At 50.7% G+C, this 26,310-nt stretch overlaps 1 protein-coding gene across 4 annotated transcripts; it reads right to left on the reverse strand.

Moving 5' to 3' along the window:
• Nucleotides 1-1,293: 1,293 nt before the first annotated feature.
• SPRY3 (sprouty RTK signaling antagonist 3) lies at nt 1,294-24,393 on the reverse strand. 4 transcript variants are annotated; one of them, XM_068957036.1, is made up of 3 exons: nt 24,291-24,393; nt 18,527-19,488; nt 1,294-1,377 (listed from the first exon to the last, which is right to left on the reverse strand). In XM_068957036.1, the coding sequence occupies exons 2-3, from the start codon at nt 19,439-19,441 to the stop codon at nt 1,309-1,311; spliced, it is 984 nt and encodes a 327-aa protein (XP_068813137.1). In that variant the 5' UTR covers nt 19,442-19,488; nt 24,291-24,393; the 3' UTR covers nt 1,294-1,308. The 4 variants fall into 4 exon arrangements, with proteins under 4 accessions (XP_068813137.1, XP_068813138.1, XP_009688521.1 ...); XM_068957037.1 differs by lacking the exon at nt 24,291-24,393 and adding an exon at nt 23,885-23,954; XM_009690226.2 differs by lacking the exon at nt 1,294-1,377 and adding an exon at nt 11,949-17,167.
• Between the last annotated feature and the right edge of the window lie 1,917 nt (nt 24,394-26,310).

Raw genomic sequence — 26,310 nt, forward strand, 5'->3', positions numbered from 1 at the left:
TAGCCTCCAAAGGGTCACAACTTGTCCTACCAGTGGTAGATGACAACCGACAGGTCCAATGAGAATGGATGCCACTCTCACCTCCTAACATGGTCACCGTGATGCTGAACAAAGGTAGAAATAGACAAATGGAGTGAAATCAAAAGGCTTCATAAACGCATTTCTTGGTCAGATCTCATGAGCCTAACCAACAACATCTGCAATGGCATTTACAGAACAGGCTGAGAAGCATGATGGAGTGTTCCCAGGCAGCAAAAAACATCATGAACATGTGTCTTGCTGAAAACACTCCCTTCAATATGAAACCATGATTATTCACTAGCAAGGTTACTTTTGGTTTTGGGAAATAGTTTATGAGCAGCGGGGATGGTGTAACAGGATGTGGGCATCTAATCTCTCTGTACCAGTACAGAGTCATAAGCACTGGCACTTACACAGCAGTCATTTACAATTTGTTTGCACACAGGGTTTGCTGGAAAATTGAATCCAGGCATCCAGTTAATAAAAATCATCTTCACACAGCTCACTGGCAATGTTTGCTGAATGAGAGATGGATGCTAAATTATTCACTCTGCACCATTGGAGTCTCAGTGGTGAAAGAAAGGGGAGGAAGATTTCACTGCTGCTAGTATGTTATTCTGTCAATAACAAAGCACTTCATTCTCAGGGCTGTAAGTCTACCATCTGGTACTAAATTCACCAAGAAAAGAAATGAGCATTTTTAAGCATTGACTTCTCATTGTATGGCAGTTCTAGAAGACGTTTTCTAACATTTATGAGAAGTACACATCCAAAGGGAAGTGGCAGAGTGAAAGGGATAATATTCCAACCAGAGTATTCCACCAACACAGATGAAAAATAAAAATATGAAGGTACAACATCACATTCTACCTGTCCTGTCTGGTATCCCTGAGAAGTCAGGGGAGGGAGTAGACACAGCTTAACCTTCTAAATACATCACTGCGCTTAATTGCTAGACACTTTCCTGTTTCTCCAAGTATACAGCTGCCCTCTTTGAACACTGAGCTAGCTTTTAGCCCACTGGAATTCTGAAGGGTTTTAATCCTGGCAATCAGGGAAATGAAAATATTTGTTATGTGATCAGCGTTATGAGAGATCTTTATTCTCAGTACCCAACCAGAAATGCTTAGGAAGGAAGCTTTGAGGAACTGCTGTTTGGAAGCTGGACCTGCAATCTCTTTTTCCTTTTTCCCGCTAATCTCCAGACCCTGTCCATTATGCAATGGGAACAATTACACCCACCTGCAGGGCATTACTTGAGGGCAAAGAGTGTCAGTGAGAGGATATTCATTCTCTGCTTGGGCTGGGTGCTTTGGTGTCCGATGGTGGAAGCGTTTCTGGCATCCGATGATGAACCTGCATGGTTACAAGACTCTGGATGCACTGCATGTTTGGAAATGCACCTGACCCTGCTACATACCACACCAAGTAATTCATTTTATCAAGAAACAATAGAGGAGAACATTAAACAGCAGAGCAGAGCATGTCCCTGCAGGCAGAGCTGCAGAAGAAGATAGAGCACCTTGGCTGGATATGAAAGGCTTCAGTAGAACAAAAGAAGAGAAAGAGGCAACAAAAATTAGAAGGGGAAACAAGCTCACTAACTCATTTGAAGAACCACAGACTCTCATTACTGAACACTATAAATTTTGGGGGCTTTAATAAAGGATTAGGTCGTGGGCATAAGGGTACCATGTGATTTGTTAATCTCTTATGTAGCCCCAGACACGAGAAAGGGAGAGAGATCCATCATTGCCATGTGGCTTCCTGTGCAGTATCACAATGTGGGGAAGAACTGTAATGACCACAGAATATCTTGGATAAGTCCACGAACTGAGAGGCTTCTTCCTTTTCATGCCTTTTTTTTCAGGTCATAGCCCTTTCACTTTCGGTACAACTCTGGAGACTACAGAGGCTGGCAATACACCGGGAGATGAACAGGGACCTTGAAAATCAGGTTAAGATCCTCACCCTGCTGTAACTCAGGCTTAAAGCATCCATAAAACACACAGGAAGACAAAACTTGAATTATCTGCTCCCTGACTAGGCCATCTGCTGTCTTCCCAGCCCTGCCTGCTCCCAGACCATTCGGACTGCATGAACGGGAGCTTGAGTTCCTGCTGATATACTGAACATGCTCCAACTATATCCCTCCCCAGAGCTCCCGTCATGGGGCTGGGGGCTCCAGCAAACGTTATGGTGAGTCTAGCCTGGAAGACAAGAGTGAATGCATGTTAAATGGATAGTATTGATGTGCCTGGTTAAGGTCCTGTTACAGCTGAACACCGCTGAAAGTCCTATAACCTCACCCATCCTTTCTTCATTTGATCCTTTCCTGGTAGAGTCATTGCTCCAGACATCCTGCGTACTCATGGGCCGTGCGGCTACATATTGTCGAGATATCTTGCACGGGGTTTGTTCTGGCTGCTGGAGTTACTCAAAGAGATGGCGGCTCCTACAAAGCCCCCCCGCTTCTGTGCAAGGTCTGAAACACTCTGGGAAAGACGCACCAATGAACTCTAAACCAACTTCCATTGAGCATAGAAATGATAAATAAAGTCCCTAGTTCTTTTCTCAGTTCCTGACAGTCTCCCATTCCTCGGACACCAAACAAGTCAGTCTGTAATGGTGACTCATGTAGCCGTTGTCTGGAGCTGAAAACTCATGTCCTATCAAACACTATAAAGGGAGTTAGCAGAAACAAGCATGAGAAAAACCAGAAATGCATTATAATGTGAAATGCAGCAGTCTGGGAGAGATGTCCTCCCCTTCTCCTCAAGAGTCTGTCCCTCCTTGTGGACCCAAAGGCAGAGCCAGACTGGAGTTTTCCACCTGGAAGGTAGGACAGGAGATGCCATTTACAATGCATGGTAAGGTGACAGCAAAAATAACCTGCTGATTCTAGGACAAGAGACCCTCAGAGTGGTACCAATGGCATAACCTTCCTTAGGACTTAACCCAGAGACAGTGTCCCGTCTTCATAACTGTTATTGTTGGTTTATTAAGCATAAGGGTCACTTTTGCCCCAGCTTTCATGCCTGGTGTCCTCTAATGCAAGAAGAATCCACTAATGGAAGAGGGGGGGAGAACTTGGTTCTCTCTCCACCTTCTTTACATGCCATTTGCTGTATACTCTGCCTATCGGCTTGTCCTTTTGGCTGCAGTGACTCATGGTAGAGGAAAAAAGCTCTGATATAAGCCTGAATCCTCTTTGGCTTCCTCCAGCTCTCCCATCTGTTCTTGCTCTGGAGCACGGACTGCTGGAACTGATGCTTGCGCCTTATCCCAGTCACCTTGCCAGTAAAGAAGTGCTGCTCTTGCACAGCCTGAAGTGTTGGATGCTCTGTTTATTTTGTCTCTCTCTCTGTCTTTCTGAAGTTGGTCTTTCTGTCCTTGACGAGATAAGAGACATTCAAGAAATGAAAGGAAAAAACCCACAGAATACTAGGTGATGAAGTGCATAGATACTCACCCACCAAAGCACTCCCAGGCCCAGGTATGGCACCATTGTGCTCGTTCTTAGGTAGAAACAAGGGCATTGCTCCAGTTAGTTATTCTCTGGCACGTCAGACTCATCCAGCCCATTCCTTTTCCTCCTAAACATGGTGGGCTTTTAGCCTGGGCATTGGGAGGGGGTGTTTGGTTTTTAACGCTTACTTATTTATTTTTGACATTGCACAGGCCATTCCAAAACCCGCTTTATCTCCAGTGATCTTTGACCCCTGCATGTCAGGAGTTCAATCTGGTACGTTCCACTCTTTGCCCCCACTTAATTCTTTTTTAGCTGCTCAGTCTTTGAAACCTGGTGCCATATGCCAGCCCAAAAGAGTCCTGATCAATACTGGGAGACCCTGTCTCTGTGACCTTGCAACCTGCACCGTAAAGGGCAGAGGGCAGAGTAGAATGTCGGCCATGTTTTCATTACGAGATTTCAGCTGCATTTGGTGGAGGGGGAGGGAGAGTCTTTCTTTCTTGCTTTCTTTCTTGCTTTCTTTTCATCCAGCTGGGATGCCAGAGCTCCTGGCTGCCTGTTGACGCCTCTGCCTCATTTAATGAAAGTGAGCAAGAGAACCATTAAAAATTGAGATGCCTGAAAAAGTGAAATAAAAAGATCTCTGTGCCAGAAAGGAGTTGTTAATGTCTGTCCCTTTCAGACAACCAGCGTGGTTAGGGGCTGCAAAGTTTTCGTCTCCCTTGTAATGTTCTCTCTCAAGTCTGCATGTAAGAGCCCTGGCAGCAAAGTTCCTGCTTTGTGGATGGAGGCACCTTTTTTCTCTCCCCAAAACCTCAACAGCCTACACGGCCAAGCCTCTACAGCCTAGAGAGTCTCTAGGAAGGTGCCAGGGATTGACAGCTGAGGTACCCCTTCCTGCCCTGCCCCTTGGCTTTGCAAGCATGGTGCAGCAGGCCAGGAGGGAACTGCAGCTGGGGAGGATCTCTTGGCATGCCCTTAGCCCACCCCTGTGGAGGGACTGTGTGAACTGTGCCTTCTCAGGGCACACTAGTCAAGGGCTACTGTATTTAAAAGTCACTCCTTTTCAAGTTACTGACCTGTCTCTTGGTCATTTTTCCCCTCTTCTTCATGCAAAAAGTACAGCTGCCTGCTTTCTGCCCTGGTTGCTTTCATTTTTACAACAAGGGAAAGAATAGCTGGAAAAAAAAAAAGGCTTGTAGACTCTCCATGGGACAGCAGAGCTTTGATGGTGCTGTTTCCAAAGGGAGATTTAACCCAGCTTTACTCCATCAGGGAAGAAAATCCAACAGTTAAGTCTAAGCTAGGCATCTCAGGGAAAAAACTATTCACCCAGGAATAGCCAGCTACCAAGTACTATGGTATAGAGAGACATAAATTCTCCTTTGGCAAAGGCTTTCCTCTATTTGCTGCTGTGGGTCCCTTCCTTAAGGTATTCTGTGCTGAGTTCTGGAGGAGCAAGGCTGCCAAGGGACCACGTGGCAGGGCCAGGATGATGGTACAATTGCCTTGTTCTCAACAACCCAATGCACTGTCTTCTTTGGGAGACAAAGCCAAACCCCAGATCTCACCCTGCTGGGCCTAGGCAGAGGTCATATCCAGTGCCAAATCCATACAGTCTGGAAAAAGCGATTCCCAAACACAAGGGCTAGACCTCCAAAGGAAGCAGGGCAGAGCATGGCCATGCCATCAGTCAATGCTGTGTAAGCCATGAAGTGCCTGGGTTACTGGCCTGTGAAGTCAGCAACCAAATCCTGTTAGACCTCCTGGTTTCCCAAGAGCTGAACATTTCTGGTTTCCTGGGTGTCAGCAGGAGAAGGATGGGATCAACCCATGCCTTTGATAAGCAGTAACACTTAGAAGAGTCCAATGTGATGATTTGGTGTGATTCTGGCCTGCTGTTTGCAAGATAAGTGTTTAATTCCTGGCATTAGTATGTCTGTCCAAACTAGACACATTTAGACCTTTCCTTCTCCATGCCTTTGCTTCCACCTTCTAGCAGAGGTAGGGACAGTCCATGACAAGCTCCAAAGGGTGTCCCATCAGGAGCAAAAGTACTTCAGACTGATGCTCTTGGTTTGGAGTCAGGGGCTTGGTATGTATATGGGCCTCCTAGTGGAACCGCATACAGGACTTCATGGGGCATTTTAAGCTTAGATGAGCTGAGAACTCCTCCGCCTCACTCTAGTTACCCAAAACCCATGGTGTGCGAGTAACACATCCTGGTTCTCCCAGAGGTGTCTGGGGCTTTGTCGTAAGGCTGGCAGTGTGACAAAGCCGAGAGTCAGGGAAGCCCCTGTTTGCATTGGACTCCAACATGAGTGTTTGCCCAAGGACAAGGACTATGAGGCATGTTGTGCTTTTGATTTAGTGCATAATCCTCTTTGGTGGGAAGGGGAACCAATACCCAAGACAGAGGGCATTGCTGTGCCCCATCTAATTAACCCTTCTGACAGCTTTGGTTAAAAATAAAGGGGCCTTCAGGTCCCTGCTGGAGTGGCCTATTTTACGTGCATCTCCTTGGTTTTGCCTCAGCGTATGATGTTCAGGAGGCAGTTATTTCAGGAAAGGTACGCTATAGATAACTGATCCACCAGCCAGGTGTCATGTTCCTTCATTTATTTTCAATTACTTTGTCTCATTAGCTCCAGTGAGAATTGCCTGGTGTCAATTCATTTGGTCACCTCCAAGCCTGCCGTACCTCTCCAGAGGCACTTCTCCAGTGTGGTGTGATCTCTCCCCAGAGGGGAGACTGTTACAAAACAGCTCTCTGCTTCTCTTTCGGCTTCATCTTGTTCTTGTCTTCCGGGCCAGTCCTAACTTTGTGCCCCTTGTCAGGGCCACACAGTTTCTTGGAGCAGCAATGATGTGAGCAAACGGAAGAGAAAAGCTCTGTCCAGGTGAGAGGCCCAGGCTTTGGAGTGGGAGCCTTCCCTCTGCTCCTCTGGATGCTCAAGTTAGCAGTGAGCGTGGGTGACACCAGTGACTGGTATGTTCAGCATCAAAGGCTTCTTGCAAACCTCCTTAGTGAGTGCATCAGGCTGTCGTTACCTATAAGCTAGCAAGTACAAGTCCTCTGGACCTCCTCTACCCTTTGGCTCCTTGCTCTTATGCTCATTTGCCCTCCTTAGCTGCTGAACATTGGGTCAGATCAGCAGCTTGCGTGGATACAGTGAACAGCACCAGTGAGCTAATCTGTCTGGGAGGATTGTTTATTTCCTTTTTTGGTGCAATTCTCTCAGCCAGAGCAGTCAGGATAAGCGGGGTTGGGGTGCAGGGACCCAGAACTTCCTGGACTCTAAATTCAGTTTCCCTACATTGTGCACACACGCATAGAGCTGCCTAGGTGCCCCTAGCGCAGAACCCCTCTCTCCTAGCCAAGACTCACTGTTACCTTTTCATGTGGGACAGCATTGTCCTTTTGGAAGCGCGCCTGTTTGCTTACGCGAGCAACACCCCAAAGGCATCAGAGCGCAGCAGCTAGGCAATGTTCTGACAGGCATCAGGATAAGGCAGTTTATCCTGGGAATCTCAGGTCTCATCTTGTTCCCTGTGCTAATTCTCTTTTTATCACTTTTCTCCTTCCTGTTGATGCCAAGAGCACCTTCTACTGCCCTAGTGGCTCACCCCTGCTGTGCAACCCCTGTTTCCTCTCCAGCCCACAGCACCCCAGCCAGAGCTGCTTGCTGGCTCTTTGCCCATCCATCCACGCCTTCTCCAACCGCAGCTCCTTGTAACAGGAAGGGGACAACCGCTGGGACAAAGCACCATGCAGAGAGGTGGGGACATTCCTGATAGGAGGAGACATCAGTGTCACTGGTGTCTAGAAGAGGCAATCCAGCTCTCCTCTCTCCAGCTAAAGATTCCTCGCTCTTTCTGACACAGTGCTTTGTGATTAAAGATGGGCTGAGTCCTCCAGCTTAGCTCAAGGCTACTTTATAATGGAACTCTGTCATGGTGACCCATCCTAAAGGATGAAGTGCCTTTATACTTTCTTACAGTACTGGACACGTTTTTACCTGACTGAGCTGCTCTCCAAATATGATCTGAGCTGTTTCTGGCAAGTTCCAGCTCCTGCTGGCGCTGTTGAGTTGGCAGACCCAGGAGGGAGTGACATGGGTTGCTTATCTGCCTGCTCACTGTCAGCAGCATGGCCAGCTAAATGCTGATGGTGACAACAGCAGAGACCAAGAAGGTCATGATGTAATTTTCAGATCCGCTGGGGAGTTTTCAGTAGCAATGGCTGAAAAAAAAATCAGCATTTGCCTGTGAAAAAGGGCAAATTTGCTCTGGTTTCAATGAGAAAGAAATAAATAGAAATCCTGGTAGTGACTGTCCTTAATTGATTAGTCATTTCTGCAGATGATAATTACACATAAAAAGACAGAGATCCTACTGTGTCATGCAAATGTCCTTAAGAATAACAAGACACAGGGGGAGTGGATGCAAGAAATAAATCCTTTAGAAGCTGCCCAGGAGAATTTGGAGTTTGAGTTTTATTTCCGAATAACAATTTTGCTCTGAACATGCCTGGAAGAAATATGCTTAACCTTGGCCACTTCCTCAGCATAAGAAATATGCAAAGAGTGGCAGCCACGGGAGTGCTTCAGGTGAGAAGCTCACCTGCCAGGAGAATGTGTCACTTTGTCAGACACCCATGGAGCGCTTTAAAATACTATTGGCCACAGAGATGGAGGCTGAGACATTGCTGGCTGTGCTTGTAATAGCATAGTAGTAGCCTCAGGAAGATTAGCAGCCCTTGGAACTAGGTGCAGCAGCTCATTCACAGTCAGTAGCTGTCAAGGACAAGGGATGAGAAATGAGTGAGATGTCCAAGGAAAAGAGCACATCACTGAGTGAACTAAAATTGGAAGTCAGACCTCCTAAATGCAGCTCATTGCTCTGCCCATTGCACAACGTTGCCAATTGTACAATCCACTGGGACCAGTGAGGAGATGGCTTTTTGTGCATTGGCCCCAGTTTAAGACCTTCCCTGGGCATTGCAGTTTTCTGAACTCTTTGAAATACATTCTGGGATATCCGCTGTCGCTTCTGATCTCCAGGCCATGACATGTGGGGCAGTTTAAGCATCCTGCTCCTGGCCTCACGTGAGAATCTCAGTGCTCATTTAATTATTTCAGTGAAGCTGCTAGCCCCAGTGTCTGGCAAAAGAGGCTTGTGAGCATGACTCAGGTAGCTGCCAAAAGCGGAACAAGAAGAATCTGCTGCAAGCTGCATCTTGATTTTTAAGCCAATCTCATGATATTTTGCAGGACCAAAGCATGGTTTTGTAATATCAGGACAGTGTCATGAACTGCAGGGCCCTCTGGATGTTTTCAGACCAACTGTCCACATTGCAAAAAAAAGCACAATACACTGTCATCATCAGAAGTCATGGAGACCCTCTTGCTACTTGCTTGTAAGGAGGAACCTTTTGCTGCTGCCTTTTCTGTTTTGAGCTATTTCAAAGATTTGTTTCTCCGCAGTTCCCAGCTGCCCTCACACCTGTTCCCTTACTGGCCCAGGAGAATCCCATACCCATGATTCCTCCAGAGCCCTGATTCCCCGGCTTGTCTGATCAGCTCTGAACAGCGGTAAGCAAAGCAGATGTCAGGAGCAACTTCAGTGTGTTCTCTCCTATCTATTTAGACCAGAGAGGCATTAGCTTCTCCTTGCCAGAGTGGTAATCAGAGGTCTGCAAAGCAATGAGCTGCCCTAAACCCTATGTGGAGGACAACTACAGTGGAGCTGTGAAGTGTCTGTATTTGAGGAGAAGGCATTCTGTGAACCTGTCCAGGCTAAACTCCCGCTCCATAGTCCCTACCGCCCCTGGTGATAGCAGGGAACTAGATTTGATCTTCCACCTGGTCCTATCCAGCCCTGTATTCCCAGGTTCCTATATGCTTATCACCTTCACTACAGGTTAAAGTCCAGCTGTCTTTTAAATATTCCTTAGTCTCATCATCAACGTCACTGACGAAGTCACCAGCAGTGCTTTGGATCTGCAGATTAGGCTGATTTCCCCTGCTGACTAGCTGAAACCACTGCAGCAATGAGGTTCAGATCTGCTAACTTCAGATGTCTTCAGTGCAGAGGGCTGCTGAGAGCTCCTTCCCCGCTTTGTAGTCAGTGCAGAGAAATAGGCACTTTCAGGGCATGAGTCATCTGACCTATTTAGCCATCTTAGGAAGAGATGAATGAGTCCTTAAGAGGGTTTGTTTCTTTCCGCTGTCTAGACAGCCAACCTCTCGACTGCAAACACCTACCCTTGTTCCTGGAGCACGGCAGGCACCTTTCCCAGCGTGGTGAGGGCTGCTCCCTTCTTGTGGGTTTCCAGCACAGCCAGAGTTGTGTCAGAACTGAATATCCTAGGGGGGATTTGAGTTTAGCCTAACTTTGCCCCCACTGAAAACAAGGGAAGATTTCAATAAGAACAGCATTGAAATCCATTCCTGGAAAATCTATTTGGCCTCTAACTGAGAGTTTCCCATGCAGAGGGCACATGGAGTTGAACTTGTTGTGCCCAGGCCAGCCCTGGGACAGCATGATATGGACACCTGAGTTGGGTGCCCATGACACATTTCAGGTCTGAACATCATTTGGCTGTGTTGGTCAAGAAAGAGGGGCTTATTATTCTAGGTTAAACCAGCAACATTGAACTGACTGTTCGGGTGGTACAGCTATGTGACTGTGACCCAGTGCTACCACACATAGGCCTACCAGTTAACTTGAGGAGCTGTGCACGGCAGTGTGTGTGTAATGGTATGCTTTAACCCTTGGAGTCTCTACTAGTTCTTCACAAGAATGCAAAACACCAAACACTGTGCAGTTTAATAAAACATCCCATCCTTAGAAGAAAGCCCAATGACTGGGACTTTTTGTGATTACAGGGACTATAATGACTTTCTCCACACAAAAGCAGGAGGGTATCCAGGAAGTGATTACTATCTTTTTCAAATCAACACTTTTTGCATCCCCCCAAAATCCAGGTGACTGCTCTCTAGGTAGCTTGGCCTATCCCTCCTGTACCACCAGTTCCTTGTCTAACACCAGTAGGATACCTACCTGCTCATCTCACATGTTACAGTTCAGCTCCTGAGCTTTCCTTCAGTCTTCATCTATAGAATCACAGCTGATAAAGATCCTTAGATGCCAGTAAGATCGGTGGCAAGAACTGAGAATGACAGGGCAGGCTTGGGAAGGAGGTATTATATAAATAAAAAGGGTTCTAACATGGTTAAAATAAAGCTGTACATCTGGGAAAGAGGGACTTTGGCACTGAAAAGACCCAATGAGTGACAAATGGTCTAAAGCCATCTTTTGTTTTAAAAGTGGGAGGCGGTGAGTCGCAGCAGGGATTGGATTCACATATGTACTCCACAACTATGAGGCTGATCCTGAATGCTGTGGCTGAGGCATGGGCACGTATTTCGGAAAGGATGCTCTAAGGCCAGAGAGAGTGAAGAGAGGGCTCCAAAACCTATGAAACAGCTGAGAAAGTGCTTTTTGGTGAGATACACAAAGAATGCTTTGCCTTGAGCTTATTACAAAGGTTGAGAGTGGTCTTGAGCACAGGTTTATCTCAGCAAAACTGTCCTATGAAAGGACTCTTCCAGCTAGGGGAAAGAGGTTCTACCAGAGTCAAGGGCTAGAAGATGAAGCCAAGGAGTTCACATGGGAATAAGGCCGGATGCCATTAACCAAGGAATTCATTAGTCACCAGATCTATGTGAAGTGTCAAGATTCACCAACTTTGTGAGAGAGCACCTTTAGCCAAACAAAAAGATACCCTAGAGCCAAGGAGAAGCTGCTGGGCTCTGTACATGCAGAAGTGAGGACAACTTTGGCCTATAACAAGCAAGGAGAGCAAATCAGGTACCTGAGTGACCTGGCAGCTTCTGGTTCTATGTCCCAGATTCATCCCTCTGATGTTAAACAGGTCACTGAGCTGTCTTCTACAGCTAGTGGACAGAGACAGCTATGTCCAAACAGCAGCTCTCCCTGCAGAAGACATCAATTGCCCTGTGGCATCACCCCATCTCTACTGGAAGCAAAAGGGGCCTCAGGCAGGTGCAGGAAGATCTATGGAGCAATAGAAACCCCCCACATCATAGGGATTTCTTACCTTACCATCACTATATTTTTAGTCTGTCCATTGCTACAGAAGTGTATCCTGCCTGAAGGATTTGGGACAGCTGCAGCATTAAAACATACAGTGGAATTTTTCAGGTTTTCCTTAAGCATGAGCACAGGGCTAGCAACGGAGCTCTCAGAGTTAAAAAACAACCTCCTCAGCGCTCAGTCAATGCCAGTGTAAGTCCAGCCATCCAGCAGTGCCCCTTCAGTGCCAGCACCACAGCAGCCAGTAAGAGCCCTGCCAAAGCAAGAGTCTGAGTCATACGCTGGGCTGGCCATCACCTGGCTGCTGCTCTCCATGAAGACAAGAACGAGACCATTCAAAATTAATATATATTTTTATTGAATAGTTGCTCTAAGTGGGCTTGTGAAGCCACCCATAGAATTACTTCTTTCATTTCAGCAGTGGTTCAGTAACAGTTATTAGCTTTGCAAAAGAAGAAAATCAAACAGAAGAGGGTGCACTAAAATAAATAGGTTATTTTTTTCTTATCTTTAAAATAAACTTTTCAAATAAATACTTTGTTTTGTTTTTCTTTTTTTTGTTTGTTTGTTTTTTTTCCCCCCTTAAACGTTACAAGAGTATTGTCAAAAAACAGCCATCAGGTTATAAACATGTATTATACCTTATAGAAAGGAACCCAGATAAAGACAGCCGGGGAGAGATCTCTTTATACACTGTACAGAATGCCTTTGTACCAACTAAATGGAGAATTAGATGCTTCGGTTCGTGGTATGAGACTCTCCTTTGAAGCCAAGAGGATCCATCTTCTAAGGAGAACTTTGTGCTAAGGACACCTGGGGAGACAGGAGGCTGCAGCAGCCACTGCCTGTCCAGAGTATCACAAAGGCCTGAGGGAACCATTGAGCAAAGGAAGGGTACAGAGGAAAGAGAGGAAGGGGGAAAGGGACTCCTCCAGAGCAGAGCAGCAGCATGGGAAAGGAGTGGGCTGGCTGTGCCTGGTCCAGGAATGATCACACACCTCTTGGCTACTGCCATAGTTGGGACAGAGACGCAAGAAATCTCCTCTCCCAAGGAGCAGGCCCGCTCACCAGGGAGGGGTTTGGTCCTGCTCCCACTGAAAACATCAAGGGTGTTGCAGTAAGATTCAGCAAGAGAGAAACCCAGGCCTCTGTCCTCACACCCTGGGCTCCTGCACACTGATCCTGCTTCCCTTTGCTTGGCATTCATACACTTGCTGATTTCACATGGGCCACAAAGAGGCATTGTTCTCTTCCCATCCCTCCAATATCCCTCCTAACTACAGTCCCTTTGCAAGGGGACCTTTCAGCCTCTCTGGCTAATGCCCTAAGTGGATTCTTCTGTGACTTTTACCCCAAGTAGGACAAAAAAAATCTCGCGTGGGCAAGCTCCAAGCCTGCAGTCTGGGAACAAAGAGCAGTTACTAAAAGGAGAAGCAGTTTACAAGAGATCTCAATGTTTATTGAGAAATATCCCAAAGCAGATTGAGCCAGATGGAGATTATAGCTCTGATTCTGCCCACATGGAACGGATCCCAACCAACGTCCTCCAACTGCATGCGAGTATCCAGCAGGTATGGGCTCTATATGCTCTTTGAAGGAGGCAAGCCTGAACTGGATGCAATTAAAGACTGAGAATGGACTTCAAGATGGGGTGTGGGTACATCCCTTCTCAACTTTCTTCACCTGCTGACCCAGAAAAGTCTGACTTTCCAATATCTGCCCACACCTCAGCCTTTCCAGGCTTAGCCAGCCTGGGCACACCCAAGGGCCAGAGATACAGAATGAACTAACAAAGCAGTGCTGACAACATCAGGTTTGGGGCATGGTGTGCTCATCCTTTGTTCCTTCCACTCATGTAAACCCTGCAGTGGATCCTCTCACCCCTCCACTCATCCCTCTCTATCGCGCTAAAGCGGCTCTTCACAAGCTGTTATTTTGTGCTTTGGCATATATTGGCCAATGGCACTTCCCTCAGGTCTTTGAATTCACATGTAGAGATGGGGAAGAGCCAACTCAATAGGATTTTATGGGAATCTGAGCGTAAAATCCCAAGGACCCCCCCCCCCCAAAAAAAACCAAAAACAAACAAAAAAACAACCAACTAACTACTCTCTGAGGTACTTGGCTGGAAGTGGGTGCTTCGATGCAAGGCACCGAGGATCATCAGGGAGGGGTGGCAGCCCGAGCAGCAACTCAAGGGCCCAGAGGACAGCTTCTGCCTTTCCACTGGGAATGCTGGGGGTGTTGGGATGGGAGGGAGACTCCAGCTGGGTCCCCAGTGCTCCCTCCTAGCCAGGGCTGGGACTGATCATGCACTTGCCCGCAGGAAGGAGAGAACTGGGGCCAAGGGAAGCCCTGACACAAAGCAGGAGCCAGCAGGAGCTCTTGTGTGGATAGGGCTGCACACCTCTCACATATCTTGCCCTCCAGGTCTCCATTAGACTTCTGCTAGGAAGAAAAGAGCAGGTTCTTGAATGGGGAGCAGAGCAAGGGGAGTTCAGGACCTGCTCTGTAGCTCCTGCCCTGTGTCCTGCTCCTTTGGCACCTGAGTCTCTCATTTCCTAAGTTTGCCCTAAAGCCCTTCATGCTTCCTGGCAAAGGGGCCCATGACCAGCACTGGCACACAAAACAGAGATATGTCCTCTCGCAAAGCATATCTGTCCTAGTCAAATCACAAGGGCACAGGGAAAACAGAGAATTCAGCATGTGACTCTCCAAAAACAAAATGAAAAAAGACACGTTGGGACAGAGATAAACCCAAACTGCTAGGACAAGCAGCTGCAAACAAACATCTGGAGCAGATGTCATCTGACTCATTGCAGGGTGGGGCAGGAAAGGGGCTCATAACCCCAACCAAAACTGAAGTCCTATCTAAAGGGAAACCAAACTATCTGACAGCCAGAGATGGGGAGGGAGCAGGAAGGACTGGAGCAGGAGGGAGCAGGACTCATCTGGTCTGAAGACATTGAGGAAAGCACAGAGAGCCTGAACCATGGCCTGCCTGACACCACATATGCTCAGGGAACTAGACCAACTAGACCTGGCCTCCTTTGGAAAACTTTTGGCAAATTCCAATCTGTCTTCTCTGCTGAGCCTAAATAACGGGAGCCAGCTGAGGCCCCTCCAGGAATGGGAAGCAGTTAACGTTCTGTGAAGCCACCTGCCTCCGTGAACAGTGTAGGGACCAGACAGCTCTAAACTGCTCTAGCCCCCGCAACAACCAGGCCTGGACATGATCTACATTTTACCCTCAACGCAGTCAAACCAAAGCCCTGCACCGAACTCCTCTGCACTGATCAGGGGCTATCTCCTGCTCCAGTTTCCTTCTGTGTCCCCTATTTTACAAAACATATTGCACAGGTTTGTCACTTCTTTGAGATGAGACATTCAAGAGACCTGGCCAGACTCCTCAGCCCTGCACCTAGGCTGTGGCATGATTTGCCATTAGCAACGGGACTTCCGCACTGACCCAGAAAAAGCCTATTAGACAGAAGGCTATTGGCAGGCATCCTGGCCTCCCACCAGTTATGGGAGGCAAATATGCTGCAATAGTAGTGCAGGACTCCACCTCACCGTGCTAGTGCCAAGCGAAACTTGCTGTAAGGATCTGATATGTGGACAGTGATGTTCTCATCCTACAGCTCCAGCACTTGGGGGAGGTCACCCTGTATGTGCATGACTTAGGAGGCCATGAAAATGATGAGACTTCATATGTTGAGTCATTCCACCATCAGGAGAGGAAGCAACGAATTGCAAAGATACAGAGGTGGTAACTAAATTTACAAGTAGGATTCATTTAGAAAGGCGGAAAAAAAAAATCAAAGTAGAGCAAGTTGGAAAATTCTGTTCATTAGTTTTCTTTAAAAAGTTTCAATGATCTATTTCACATTCTCATTGAAGTAAACTAGTTCCTCAAATCCTCAATGAAAAAAGGATCATCTCCCCTAAAAAGTTTGTTAGGAAGAAGGAGTTTAACTAGCACCAATAGAAAAGTGAACTGAGTGTTCAAAAAGAAGGATACCTCTTGGTGGAAGTCTCTCCCCCCAGACATCACTTGAAAATAGGAAGCCAAGCAATTATTGGCATATGGGTTAATATGCTTGCAATATATTTTATAATTGATGCCACAGAGACATGGACAGATCTTATGGGGGTACGCACACTTATACCTACAGGAAATGCTCTGAGGAGGTCAATGCCTTAAAACCCAAACGATTTCAGAGTCCAGAACTGGCCTCAGAGGACCTAAAAACTTCATGGGCACGGGCCTCTCCCTCCTTAATGCCAGGGAGTATTCAATATAACCCAGAGCATCATCCTGAATTCTCCACAGCTTATGGAAACAGGCTCTGCCTTTGGTCAGAGAAAGTATCTTTCAACAACCTCCCTCACACCCTAAGTGAAGTCGGTGTCAGGACTTTAGTCATGCAAGTAACACACACCAGACACAAGCTTCACGCCAGGGATGAGGTTCATCTCCCCTTCCTCAGGGAACTAAGAGCTCAACATTTTGATCTCTTACAGTCAAGGGAGACAGGCACCATCAGAAGATAATTTATCCCTTGTACTTTCAAATGGGATATACCACACTCTGGAACTGCCTTTCTCTGCAACAGAGGGAGCTTGGATCACCCCATATTTCTGGATAGCAAATGTTAAAAAAGAGGAATCCCAGTGTGATAGCTTAACTCCTGCCCCACCCCAGAGCCAGCGCTGAATCCTACCCACTCTCTGCAAAGCGAAAGCCTACTAGGACAATCTGTAAAACCTCCCTTTCCCTTTCTCCCAACTACCTAGGAAATAAAGATCTAGGATTATCAATAAAGAGACTGAGAAATCATCATCCAGCATGTGCAAGCATACCAGGAAGCCGAACCTTTCATCTGGCACCATTCACAGCAGTATCATGAATATTATTAGTAATAGTCCTAGCCATCCTAAAGTTATATTTATATATACAAAAATAGATCCACAGAATTCTACATAAAGAGGTGGCTGAGTGTATGCAATGGACAAGCCTTGGATGGCAGGGTCTTGGAAGAAGCTGAGGGACATGTTGCATATATTTCTCCAGGGGAACCGTTCGCTTCCCTCCGCACACACACCTGCACTCCAACGTCTCGGAAGAAGGCCAGGCAGGCAGGGCCAAGCACTAGAAAATCAGCCTGGCTCTAAATTCCCCAGGCCAATGTCAGGCGGATGTCAGCAGGGGTCACAGCTGAGACTTGGCATCACATGTTTGCAAGCAGAGATGGGGCTGGGTCTAGCTCCAGGAACTGCTCCCTCCAACTCCCTCCCAACTACAGGGACTAGGTTTGGCTTATTATAGTCACAGCAAGTAAACCATGAAGCACTGACCCAGATTCAGGTTTCCTTCTGGTCTGCAGATGGCCCAGCCTGAGGGGTTGGTTCAGACCCATCTCCAGTTTGCAGCAGGTGGCCACCCTTGCAGAATACCCTCAGCAATGCAGCAGGATTTGCCAGCTGGTGTGACGCTGGTGTTGGTGTGACATGCCAATGGGCCAAAACTAGGTGAGGATTCAGAGGCTACCTCTGTGGGGAGGAAAGTTCAAGTTTGCATTTGTTAGACACTTCCTTCTGCTCTGTTTCCCTCATCCCAAAGCAGAAGCCTCAGAAGTCCCTGCTGGGGAATCCCCCAGGATTGTTGTTAAATGACAAGGAAAGCAGTGTGAGTGGTCAATCGCAGACGGTTCAGTTCGAATTTTTTAAAGTGAATTCAGTGCTGGTGGAAAGTACCAGATCAGCAGGTCTCTACAGATTTAGAGAAGAGATTGGCAGAACTAAGCCCTATTCCTGCCCCCTCGGTGTACCTCACCCTGTCCTGGAAGGAGAATTCTGTGAGGGGAGAAAGGAAGACAAGCATCTCAGCCTGCTCTGCTCTTGGGGCTTGAGCACAGAGCGGCCAGGGTGGGCACTGGTGCCTGCAGCGTCCACTCCACGGAACGGAGCCTCCCAGCTTTGCATGATGCAGCCAGGCAGCAGCACTGCCCCTCACTCACAGCCCTCTGAGCGTGCAACGAGAGCTCTTTGGACGTAGCCCTTTAGCACTGCACCTCAAGGCATTACAAATTGAATGGCAATTTCAAAGCAAATTCTTGTTCTCAGCCAATTCCCCGAGGGGACCTTTCCCTTGCTGCAGCCGGGTAGAAGAGAGAGCGGGCCAGGCTGCTTCCAATACCTGCCCCTTCCTATGCCAGAAGGTTTCTAAAGCTTTCCACATCTTCCCTTTCTTTTTCAGACAGAAAAATAAAAAGTCACTTCATTTTGAAGCTCACTTGCTTCTCCCAGTGACTTCCAACTGCCATTCAGCAGGACTCTGCAGCATCCCAACCCCTCTGGGAAAGCAAACCTGCCACAGTGGGAGAGGAGACTCTCAGAGAGGCCACACAGGAAAAGTGCCAGAGAGAAAGAGAAAAGCCATGTTCCAGTTCCTGGAGGGCTCTCGTGTGGGGATGCACGAACCCACCTCTTCCCCCTTCCAGAAAGGCCCAGACCATACTGGAGGACAGGGATAGCTTCTAAGGCCTTCCGAGGTCAGAGTCCTGAGGTCTCCCCTCCTCCCTCCAGAATGCCCTTCCCCACATAGCTATGACTGGAGAAGGCATCCAGAGCTTGCTCTGCCTGTTACAGTCCCTTGTCGGCATGTGCAAAAACATCACCTCCCGCGTGCCACCAGCTCGGTCACTGCAGTGAGCTCTCCTTGCCTCTGAGCAGCTTTCGTGCTCCTGGGAAGCCGAGGGACCCATAGTTCATTTGTCTCATTCCCAGAAAGTGGTGATGGGCAGGGGGGAGAGTTGCAGAGCAGAGGGAGCCAAAGGAGGAGGGGGAAGGAAGGGAAAGGAGGAGGAGAAAGAGAAGTAAAGCCTGCTTCTCCTCCCGGGAAGGTCATACCGGCTTATCCAGCGTCTTGGGGAAGGGTGTGCCACTGGAGGAGGAGATTTTTCTGCAGACTGTGTTGGTGTGGTTCTGGCAGCGGCAGCCAGGTCGTTTCAGGCCATCATAACCCCGCTGGCAAAGTTTGAGGCACCCCAGGGTAGGAAAGTAGCAGCAGAGGCAGGGCATGAGGAGAGAGAGGAAGCTCATGGCAGCCCAGCGGGCACAGCAGGATCCCGGCCCACAGGAGCAGGGGTCGTCAGCACAGGTATCCTCATCGTCAGTGGAGCAGTGGTAGAAGAGACCCTTGACGCAGCAAAGGCAAGTCCCATAATCGAGGAGGCTCTCTGGGGAGCAGAGGCAGCGCTGGTTGCAAAGCCAGCAGGAGGGTAGGCTGCGGGCAGCTGTGCAGCGGGCACATTTGCACCTCCCACACTCCTCGCAAATGAAGAGGTGCCCTGTGTGGAGGGTTGGCTTCTCCACCACCCCCTTCAGCGGCGATTCCTCTGGCTTCAGCTCACCAGCTCTGGGCTGCGTGCGGATGAGGGAGTGTCCAGAGTGGGAAGGTGTGAGGCTGCTCAGGAGCCGCTGGTCCGAGGCAGTGGTGCTTTGGGACACGGAGCTGGCCGTGCTGGAATGGCTCATGTGCTGCTGCAAAGGTGGCATCTGGTGCTGTTGGCTGTGGCTGCGGTGCAGGTCCTGGAAGGTGGAAGACAGCAGGCGGTCCTGAGACCACTCCTGCTTGTGTGGTGTCTGTGACAGGGATGGATTGGAGTGAGCTTGCTGGAAGCAAACAGCCGGTCTCTCCACGTAGTTGTTGCTGGCACGGATGGAGCGGATTTGGTCAATGGACAGGACCTGTTGGAAGTCCTCAGCAGGTGGGTCCATTGTCTCGTCACAACTGAGTTCAGCCGCACTGGAAGAAAGCTGCATTTCCAGGAGTAAGGAGACTCTGTGGCATCAGGGCACATCTAAAAATCCTAAAGGATGAGGCAGGAAGACAGAGAAAGCATTTGTTACTATTTGATCCATCCATACAAATCAGGAAGTGAAGGTTGCCTGGAGAGCTACTCCAAGCAGCTAACAAGGTTAGTTATTTCCAGTAGCCATATTCAAGGTACTTCTGAGCCTGAAAAGACTTTGGCTGGTCATTTCCAAAAGACAAAGTCCATAAGATCTGTCCCTTGAAACAGGTGGACACAGCATCTCCCTGTGTTGTTGAGCTTTACATGTCCCTCCACAGAAGGCTTTCCTAGCTTCTTTCAAGCACTGATGGGACTTGTCTGACCACCTTCCCTCTCTTTCCTTATGGGAAGTGCCAGCCCTCTCTAGAGGAAGGGAAACTTGAGGCTGTGACTTATCCAGAGTTCAGCGACAGAGTCAGGAACAGGATATCCCCCAGAGCAGGAGGGAGGCTTCCCAACGCACCCAGTACAGGCCCCTAGTGCCATACACTATATTTGCCGGGGCTGAATTTCAGGGACATGGGGAAGGAGGTGAACATTTAATTTCAGGCAGCATCAGCAACAAACCACAACTAATAAGATGTGTGTTTGGCCGAGAACAGGCCCACAGATCTCCATCTCTGAGTCCTGGCAATTTCCACTGCAGTACCCAGGGTTTTCCCACTCGCAATCTAGTGACAGCCCAGGAGCCAATTTACCCCCTTCACAAACACTCTGAGAAAGGCAGGTTTCTTTTTAACCCCAACATAAATACATGGTGAAGCAAGGAAAGCAGATTTAGCAGCAGGCAAGCCCTGTATTGCTTCTTGCACAGAGGTTGCCATGATGTTTGCTTTTGTTGTTTTCAGGAAATGGGACTTCCTGAGTCGACAGCACTGGGAACAGTGACCACTTTTTCAGGAGTGGAGGTTAGCACCCTTGGAGGGCCGTGAGCTAGTGCAGGGAGGAGTCCCTGTGTCCAGCCACTCTTTTGGCAGACGACCACCAGCAGGCTTAACCTCACAGCATCAGCAACACTGCCAAAACCTCGGGCCTTCAGACCTTGCCACCGGAGTCTGAGTGAAACCTCTGTGGGGCTGGCCCTAGGTGAGGAAAGGAGGATCACAGGACTGGATCTGTCTGCCTCTCCACAGTGGATCCAGATCTGAGCCCTTATGAGGGAAGAGGAGAGAGAAACTTCCCACTTCAGCTACATGCAAAATGAAGCTATGAATAGTAGCATAGAAGCACACAGAGAATGGAAGCCATTAGTTTCATGCCAGACACCAGCAATGTAGCTGGGAAGAGTTTTTCCCCAGCATTTCGAGCCCTGATTTCAATATGGGGTACATATCTTTTGTGGACAGCCAACTTTCTCAGGACAAAGCCATTCTCCTCCAGCAGATCAGATGTGTGATCCATAAGTGATTCAGCTATTGTCACATTGCCCAGGCCCACAGGAAGAATCTGTTTCAATAAGAAGCTCCACACCATCATTATACATGGTCAGCAGGCCAGGTGGCCAGCAGTGGCAGAGGCTTTCAAGTAGGTGAGGGGCCACAGGTAGAATCTGCTCATGCAGCAAAGAGAGGCAGAGGGAAGATTGATTTTCATTAGCTAGGCTGACCTTGAAGAGCAGGGTAAAGCAAAGGCAACTTATTTTGACTGTTAAAGCAAGATCTGACCTGTCCCATCCCCCTCCTCAGAAAGAACAGGCAACTGATCTGATCATATTTGACTTTTTCTTTGCATGGGGCCCACCTGCCTCCCCCTCCAAGTGATCGCAAGAGAGATGCTTACCCCATCCAAGAAGACACAGGCAATGAATACGTTGTTCTCCCAGTGTGCCCATGACTGGCTTGGGAACCAATTTATTTAACAGAAACAGCAAGGTGAGCTAGGAAGGCACAGGTGTCCAAGACAAGCTTTTTTGAGAACATTGCTGGGATGGGAACGGGCCGCAGAGGAAAGCACGCTCTCGTCAGCAGTTACCTGCAGGCCCTGAGCTCCACATACAGAAAGCTCTTACAAAAGCACAGACTGGTGAACTAGAGTCCTCTGGACCCCTGAAGAGATATAACATGTACCTGCAGCTAGGGCAGAAAGCCAGGGAGCAACCTCAGTGGGCTCCCATGTCTCACAGGACCCAGATCCCATTTATCAATTCTAGGGGAGGATGCCGATTTACACTCACTGTGGTAGGAGCTTCTCATATCTGGGTTTCTGTCCCCTCTAACCTGTTCTTTGGGAGTTGGCAGCGCACAGACTTTTGGACTCTGCCAACGAGACTTGGGGCTCTGGGAAAGTTCCCACGTGGGGCCTGAACATAGTTGCGACCCAAAGGGAGAGACCTGGACAGCAGAGGGTACCACTGCAATGGAGTCAGTGGAATTTGGAGGTTAAGCGCATCCAAAGGGCGGGCCCAGTACAGCTATACCCACCACTCTGTGCAAGACTAGGACAAGGCACTCAGGAGAGACAGAGAGACCTGTGAGATCAGACCATGCTCAGGTGGTAGCAATGGGACCTGGGACACTGGGATGAGTGAGGTCCTAGGGACAGCAGGCAGATGGAGGAGCTGGGAATCAGGCCATGAAGTACGTTGCAACATGCACACTTAGGATTTGAGATCTAGCTTTGGACCCAGCATCCTGGGCAAGAAAGCCCACTCCAGAGGACTGAACTAGGACCTATGTGCTCCTAAACCCACAATCCCCAGACATAGGGCTCAGGCTCCAACGCAGACTCACTGGCCAGGGGGCAAAGATGCCCCTCTGGGACCTGAGCGGATGTTAGCCAGTGTGGTCACCAGGAGGCGGAGGATCTGGCAAGCGCTGGGAGCACTGAGACCCAGGCAGCCCAGCAGGATGGAGGAGAAGGGGGACTGAATGACCAGAGCCATCCACAGGTAAAAGTGCGTGGAAGAGCCAGCTTCAAGCATAGGTAGCGGGACCAGTGCGCAGGGGGCCAGGGCCTGGCACCAGGACTGGGCTGGCTCTGCCCGTGCCCGCCACCGTGCCCGTGCCTTCCTCCCACACCCAGCCCGCCCTGCTCGAGCCGGGTCGCGACGCCATCCGGCACAAGCGAGCCCGACCCCGGGGCTGCCGCCAGTCCCTTCCCCCGGGCTGTCCATCCGTCCGTCCTCAAGCCACACTGGTGGCCACACTGGCCTCGCCGCCTGGCTGCTCTCTCCCCGCCTACCTGGCCGAGATGCTGCCGGGAGCCTTCCAGGGGGGACCGGGGCAGTGTGTCCCCAGCCTCCTCCTCCTCCTCCTCCTCCTCACACCCTCCCAGCAAGGCAGGCATGCCAGCCCCGGAAACTGGGCGAGCTTTATGGCCGGCAGCAGCACCAAACATATAAAGTTTGTGTGATAATGGGCCAGAGGAGGGATCGTAAAAGCAAATGATTTACAGGCGCGTTCTGCGCTGGAGGTGGCTGTGAGCCGGGAGCGGTCTTCATAGAGTGTACAGGTGGGAGAAAAGGGCTTTTCGCCTGCGATCCCCTCGGAGGGGCACCCCCCCCCCCCATCACCCCCAGCACCTTGCCCTGCTCTCCCCGGCTGCCGGTGGCTGGAGCAGCCCCAGCCTCTCTCCGGGCTGCGCTGCCGGTCGCGGAGGACGGGCGTCTCTGGGGTGCAGGCGGGAGGGGACAGTGGGATGGAGCCGCAGAGGAAGCCTGATACTCCAGCCCAGCTCTGCCTGCAGCCCACGCGTGGTCCTGATTCCCCAGCTTTCCGTGCACACAGCCCACCCGTGTCCAGATCCGCTCTCGGCAGCCCCCAGCCCCGCAGTTCACCCAGCCCACGTGTGTCCAGGATCGCTAGCGCCGACGCACGCACCGACCACGCGTGACTAGTGGCCGGGGCCGGATCTGGAGGTTCCTAGCCCTGCCGACCACATAGCCCACGTGTGTCGCGGATCCCCAGCCCCACCGCACACACAGCCCTCATACGGCCCGGATTTGGCCCCAAGCCCTGCCATGCACCCAGCCCGTTCGTGTCCAGAGCCCTCTAGCCCCACTGCACACACAGCCCACGCGTGGCTCGGATCTGGCCCACAGCCGTGCCGTGCACACAGCCCACGTGGGGCCTGGATGCGGCCCCCAGCCCCTCCGTGCACATAGCCCACGCGTGTCCAGGACCTCCCAGCCCCCCACCGCGTTCACAGTCCAGGCGTGTCCCCGATGCCCCGGTACTGCAGTGCACGCATCTCACGCGTGTCCAAAAGCCCCCTCTCCGACCACGCACGGAGCCCACGCGTGTCCAGGACCCGCAGTCCCGCGGCGCACACAATGCCCCGCACGGCCAGGTCCCCCGGTGCCGCCGCACACAGAGCCCGCGCGCGTCCCAGCCACGCAGTCCCACGCGTGCCCCCCATCCGGTCCGCGGCCCCCTCTCCGCCCGGCCGCCCCGGCCGCGTCGGGCGAACTCACCGCGCCGCCGCCGCCGCCGCCGCCGCCGCCGCCGGTCCATCCGCCCGGGGCCAGCAGGACGCCGCGGGCGCGGGGCGCGGACGCAGCCCGGCCCCGGCGCTGGGGGGGCTGCCTAGGGGCCGGCGGCCGGCATGGGTGCGCGGCGCCGCCCGCTCGCCCTGCCCCTCAGCCGGGCCGTGCGCGGGGCCCGGGGGCCGGGGCCGAGCCGCCCGCGGGGGCAGCGAGGCAGAGCCCGGGAGGGCTGCCCAGCTCCGGTTTGTGAATGCAGGCTCGTCCCTGGCGCTCCTTGTGAATGGGGGCAGCGTGGAGGATGGGAGGGAGGGAGGGATTTATTGCTGCCCGTTAGCATCTCTCTCTCCCTCTCTCTGCCGCTTGCCTTCCCGGAGCTGTAGCTCTTAATGCTTACCTAAGTGGCGTCATCCAGCTGAAATTGAATCGGCCCATTAGCAGTCCCCATAGAGCCCTGTGCATCCGCTCCCCAGATAATGACTGCAACAGAGCCGAGAGCAGCGCCGAGGCTGCAGGATGCAGGAGGCACTATTTAAACGTTTCCGTCTGCCTCGGGCTCTGCTCCCCCCCGTGCCCACCATGACAGCCCGCCCTGGGACCCCACCGCCCGCTGCATCGCAGCCTTCCCCGGCCCTCGGGGACATCCATCGTGCCTGGCCACGCTGCCTGCTGCCGGCCCCAGGTGCAGGGCCCGCGCTGCTTCCGCATCGCTGGCCCCACAGGTATAATCTGATCCCATTGGTGCAAATGGGTTCAGTTCGGTCTGTCACCGTGTGCAAGTTGTGTCAGAAGAGCATCGGATTTGGCCGCCAAGTCTAGGTCTAGTATCGACTATCAACCTGCCCTGTCACCTTGCACAAATCATTTAATCTCCCTGCTGTAAAATGGGCAGAGACACACCTTCTGCCATTTCACACCTCTGTCCAGCTTGCCTCTTCCTGGGAGATCTTAGGAAACGTCTGGATGTCATCTGCTTTTTATAATACCAAAAAGTCCAAACTAATCTGAAACTCTGGGGCTCCTGTAACAGATGCTTGGAGCAGAGAGGCTGGAAAGGGGCTCTGCACTTTTCTGTACCGAAATCACCAGACTGGCAATACACACACGGAGCTAATCCACACGCTCCCCATTCTGCCGGAAACCAGAAACTCAGGCTCAAGGCTGGAACAGCACCTAGACCATCCATCCCTCTAACATCTCCCGTGTCCCGTGCAACGCTAGAATCACTGTGCGCTCCCTCCTTGTGCTGCTTTCTCTAGGCAACAGCAGATCTGCTCCGGAGCACTGAGAACCCTTGTGATACTCCCTCGGCCTCATCTTAAACAAAGTGGAACCCAGATTAATAAGCCCAAAGACACATGACCTCTCTTTGCTGACACTGGATGTGTGCTATGGAGCCTGCGGGAGCTGCCAGCCTCACCTCACTCCTCCTCTCGATCCCTCCGGAGTTCGTCACCCATTCTTTCCTGCAGCATTTGCTGGATGATCAAAGCAACGTTATCAGCTTGGGGGAGGGTGGTGGTGGTGGTGGGGGGAAGGCTGAGAGCCAGTCTCTGAGAAGTTAGACTGAAGCCACCAAGCCCTCAAACATCCCAGCCAAGCAGCTATCCACATGGGAACAGCTTGCAGCCACTTTCTCCCCAGGCTGGATTGGAAACGTGCTACGGAAAAGCTCCACAGAGCCTTGCCAATCTGCTGAGCCACCCATTCCCTCTTAAACAGACCCCATTTCGACTTTCCCTTTCTCCAGGCACTCCCCCCAGGGCAGGTTGCTGTCCGATGTCCAGGCTTTGCGTGGGCGTTCGCATTCCTGTCATTCGCTGCCGATGTGGTGAGGACATAACGTGCCAGGGCAGTGCAGAGCATGGGGGTCTGGGTGCGTGAGGGCAGGCAGAAAAGGGAATAGAAGGAGCCCGAATAAGGGGGATGAAACCAGCTCTACTGCTTGCTGCCCTAACTGATAGGCATAAACCAGTTTGATCCCACTGACCTCAGGGGCTCCCTTCCGGTTCATGCCATCAGCAGATCTGGAGTCCTCTCCAGCAGTGAGCAGTGACTCTATTCCCTTCCCTCAGGCTATCAGCATGGAAGGAACAACCCCAGCTTCTAGCCAGCATTGTCCAGCTCAGCCTTTCTAAGCTCAATTTAGGTATTTCTACACCTTCAAGGGAACCCTCCAGAGATGTGCTCGAAGGGTTTTCTTCCAGAGGCACTAGCTCCTGGCAGCAGCCCTCAGCTTAGGATACAGCTCAGAGCCATCCAGCCTTAACTCTGCACCTCTCTGTGCTCTGATCAGCCCCTCCTCTTCTCCACCAAAATGCACATCGCTTTGAGCTGGGTTTTTTTAAAGGCACAGAAAGGAATTAGTTGCCCAGTTCCTAGCTGCTGCCAGCTGGCTATGAGCACCTGACTCCTAA

Source organism: Struthio camelus, chromosome 11, assembly GCF_040807025.1.
Source record: "Struthio camelus isolate bStrCam1 chromosome 11, bStrCam1.hap1, whole genome shotgun sequence".
Taxonomy (NCBI): domain Eukaryota; kingdom Metazoa; phylum Chordata; class Aves; order Struthioniformes; family Struthionidae; genus Struthio; species Struthio camelus.

Excerpts from the sequence above, each read along its gene's own strand:
- SPRY3 (XM_068957036.1), bottom strand. The coding sequence starts at position 19,441 with ATGCAGCTTTCTTCCAGTGCGGCTGAACTCAGTTGTGACGAGACAATG. Across the intron at positions 1,378-18,526 it reads CCAAGACGCTGGATAAGCCG|GTTCATCATCGGATGCCAGA; the intron begins GTATGACCTTCC and ends GTAACCATGCAG.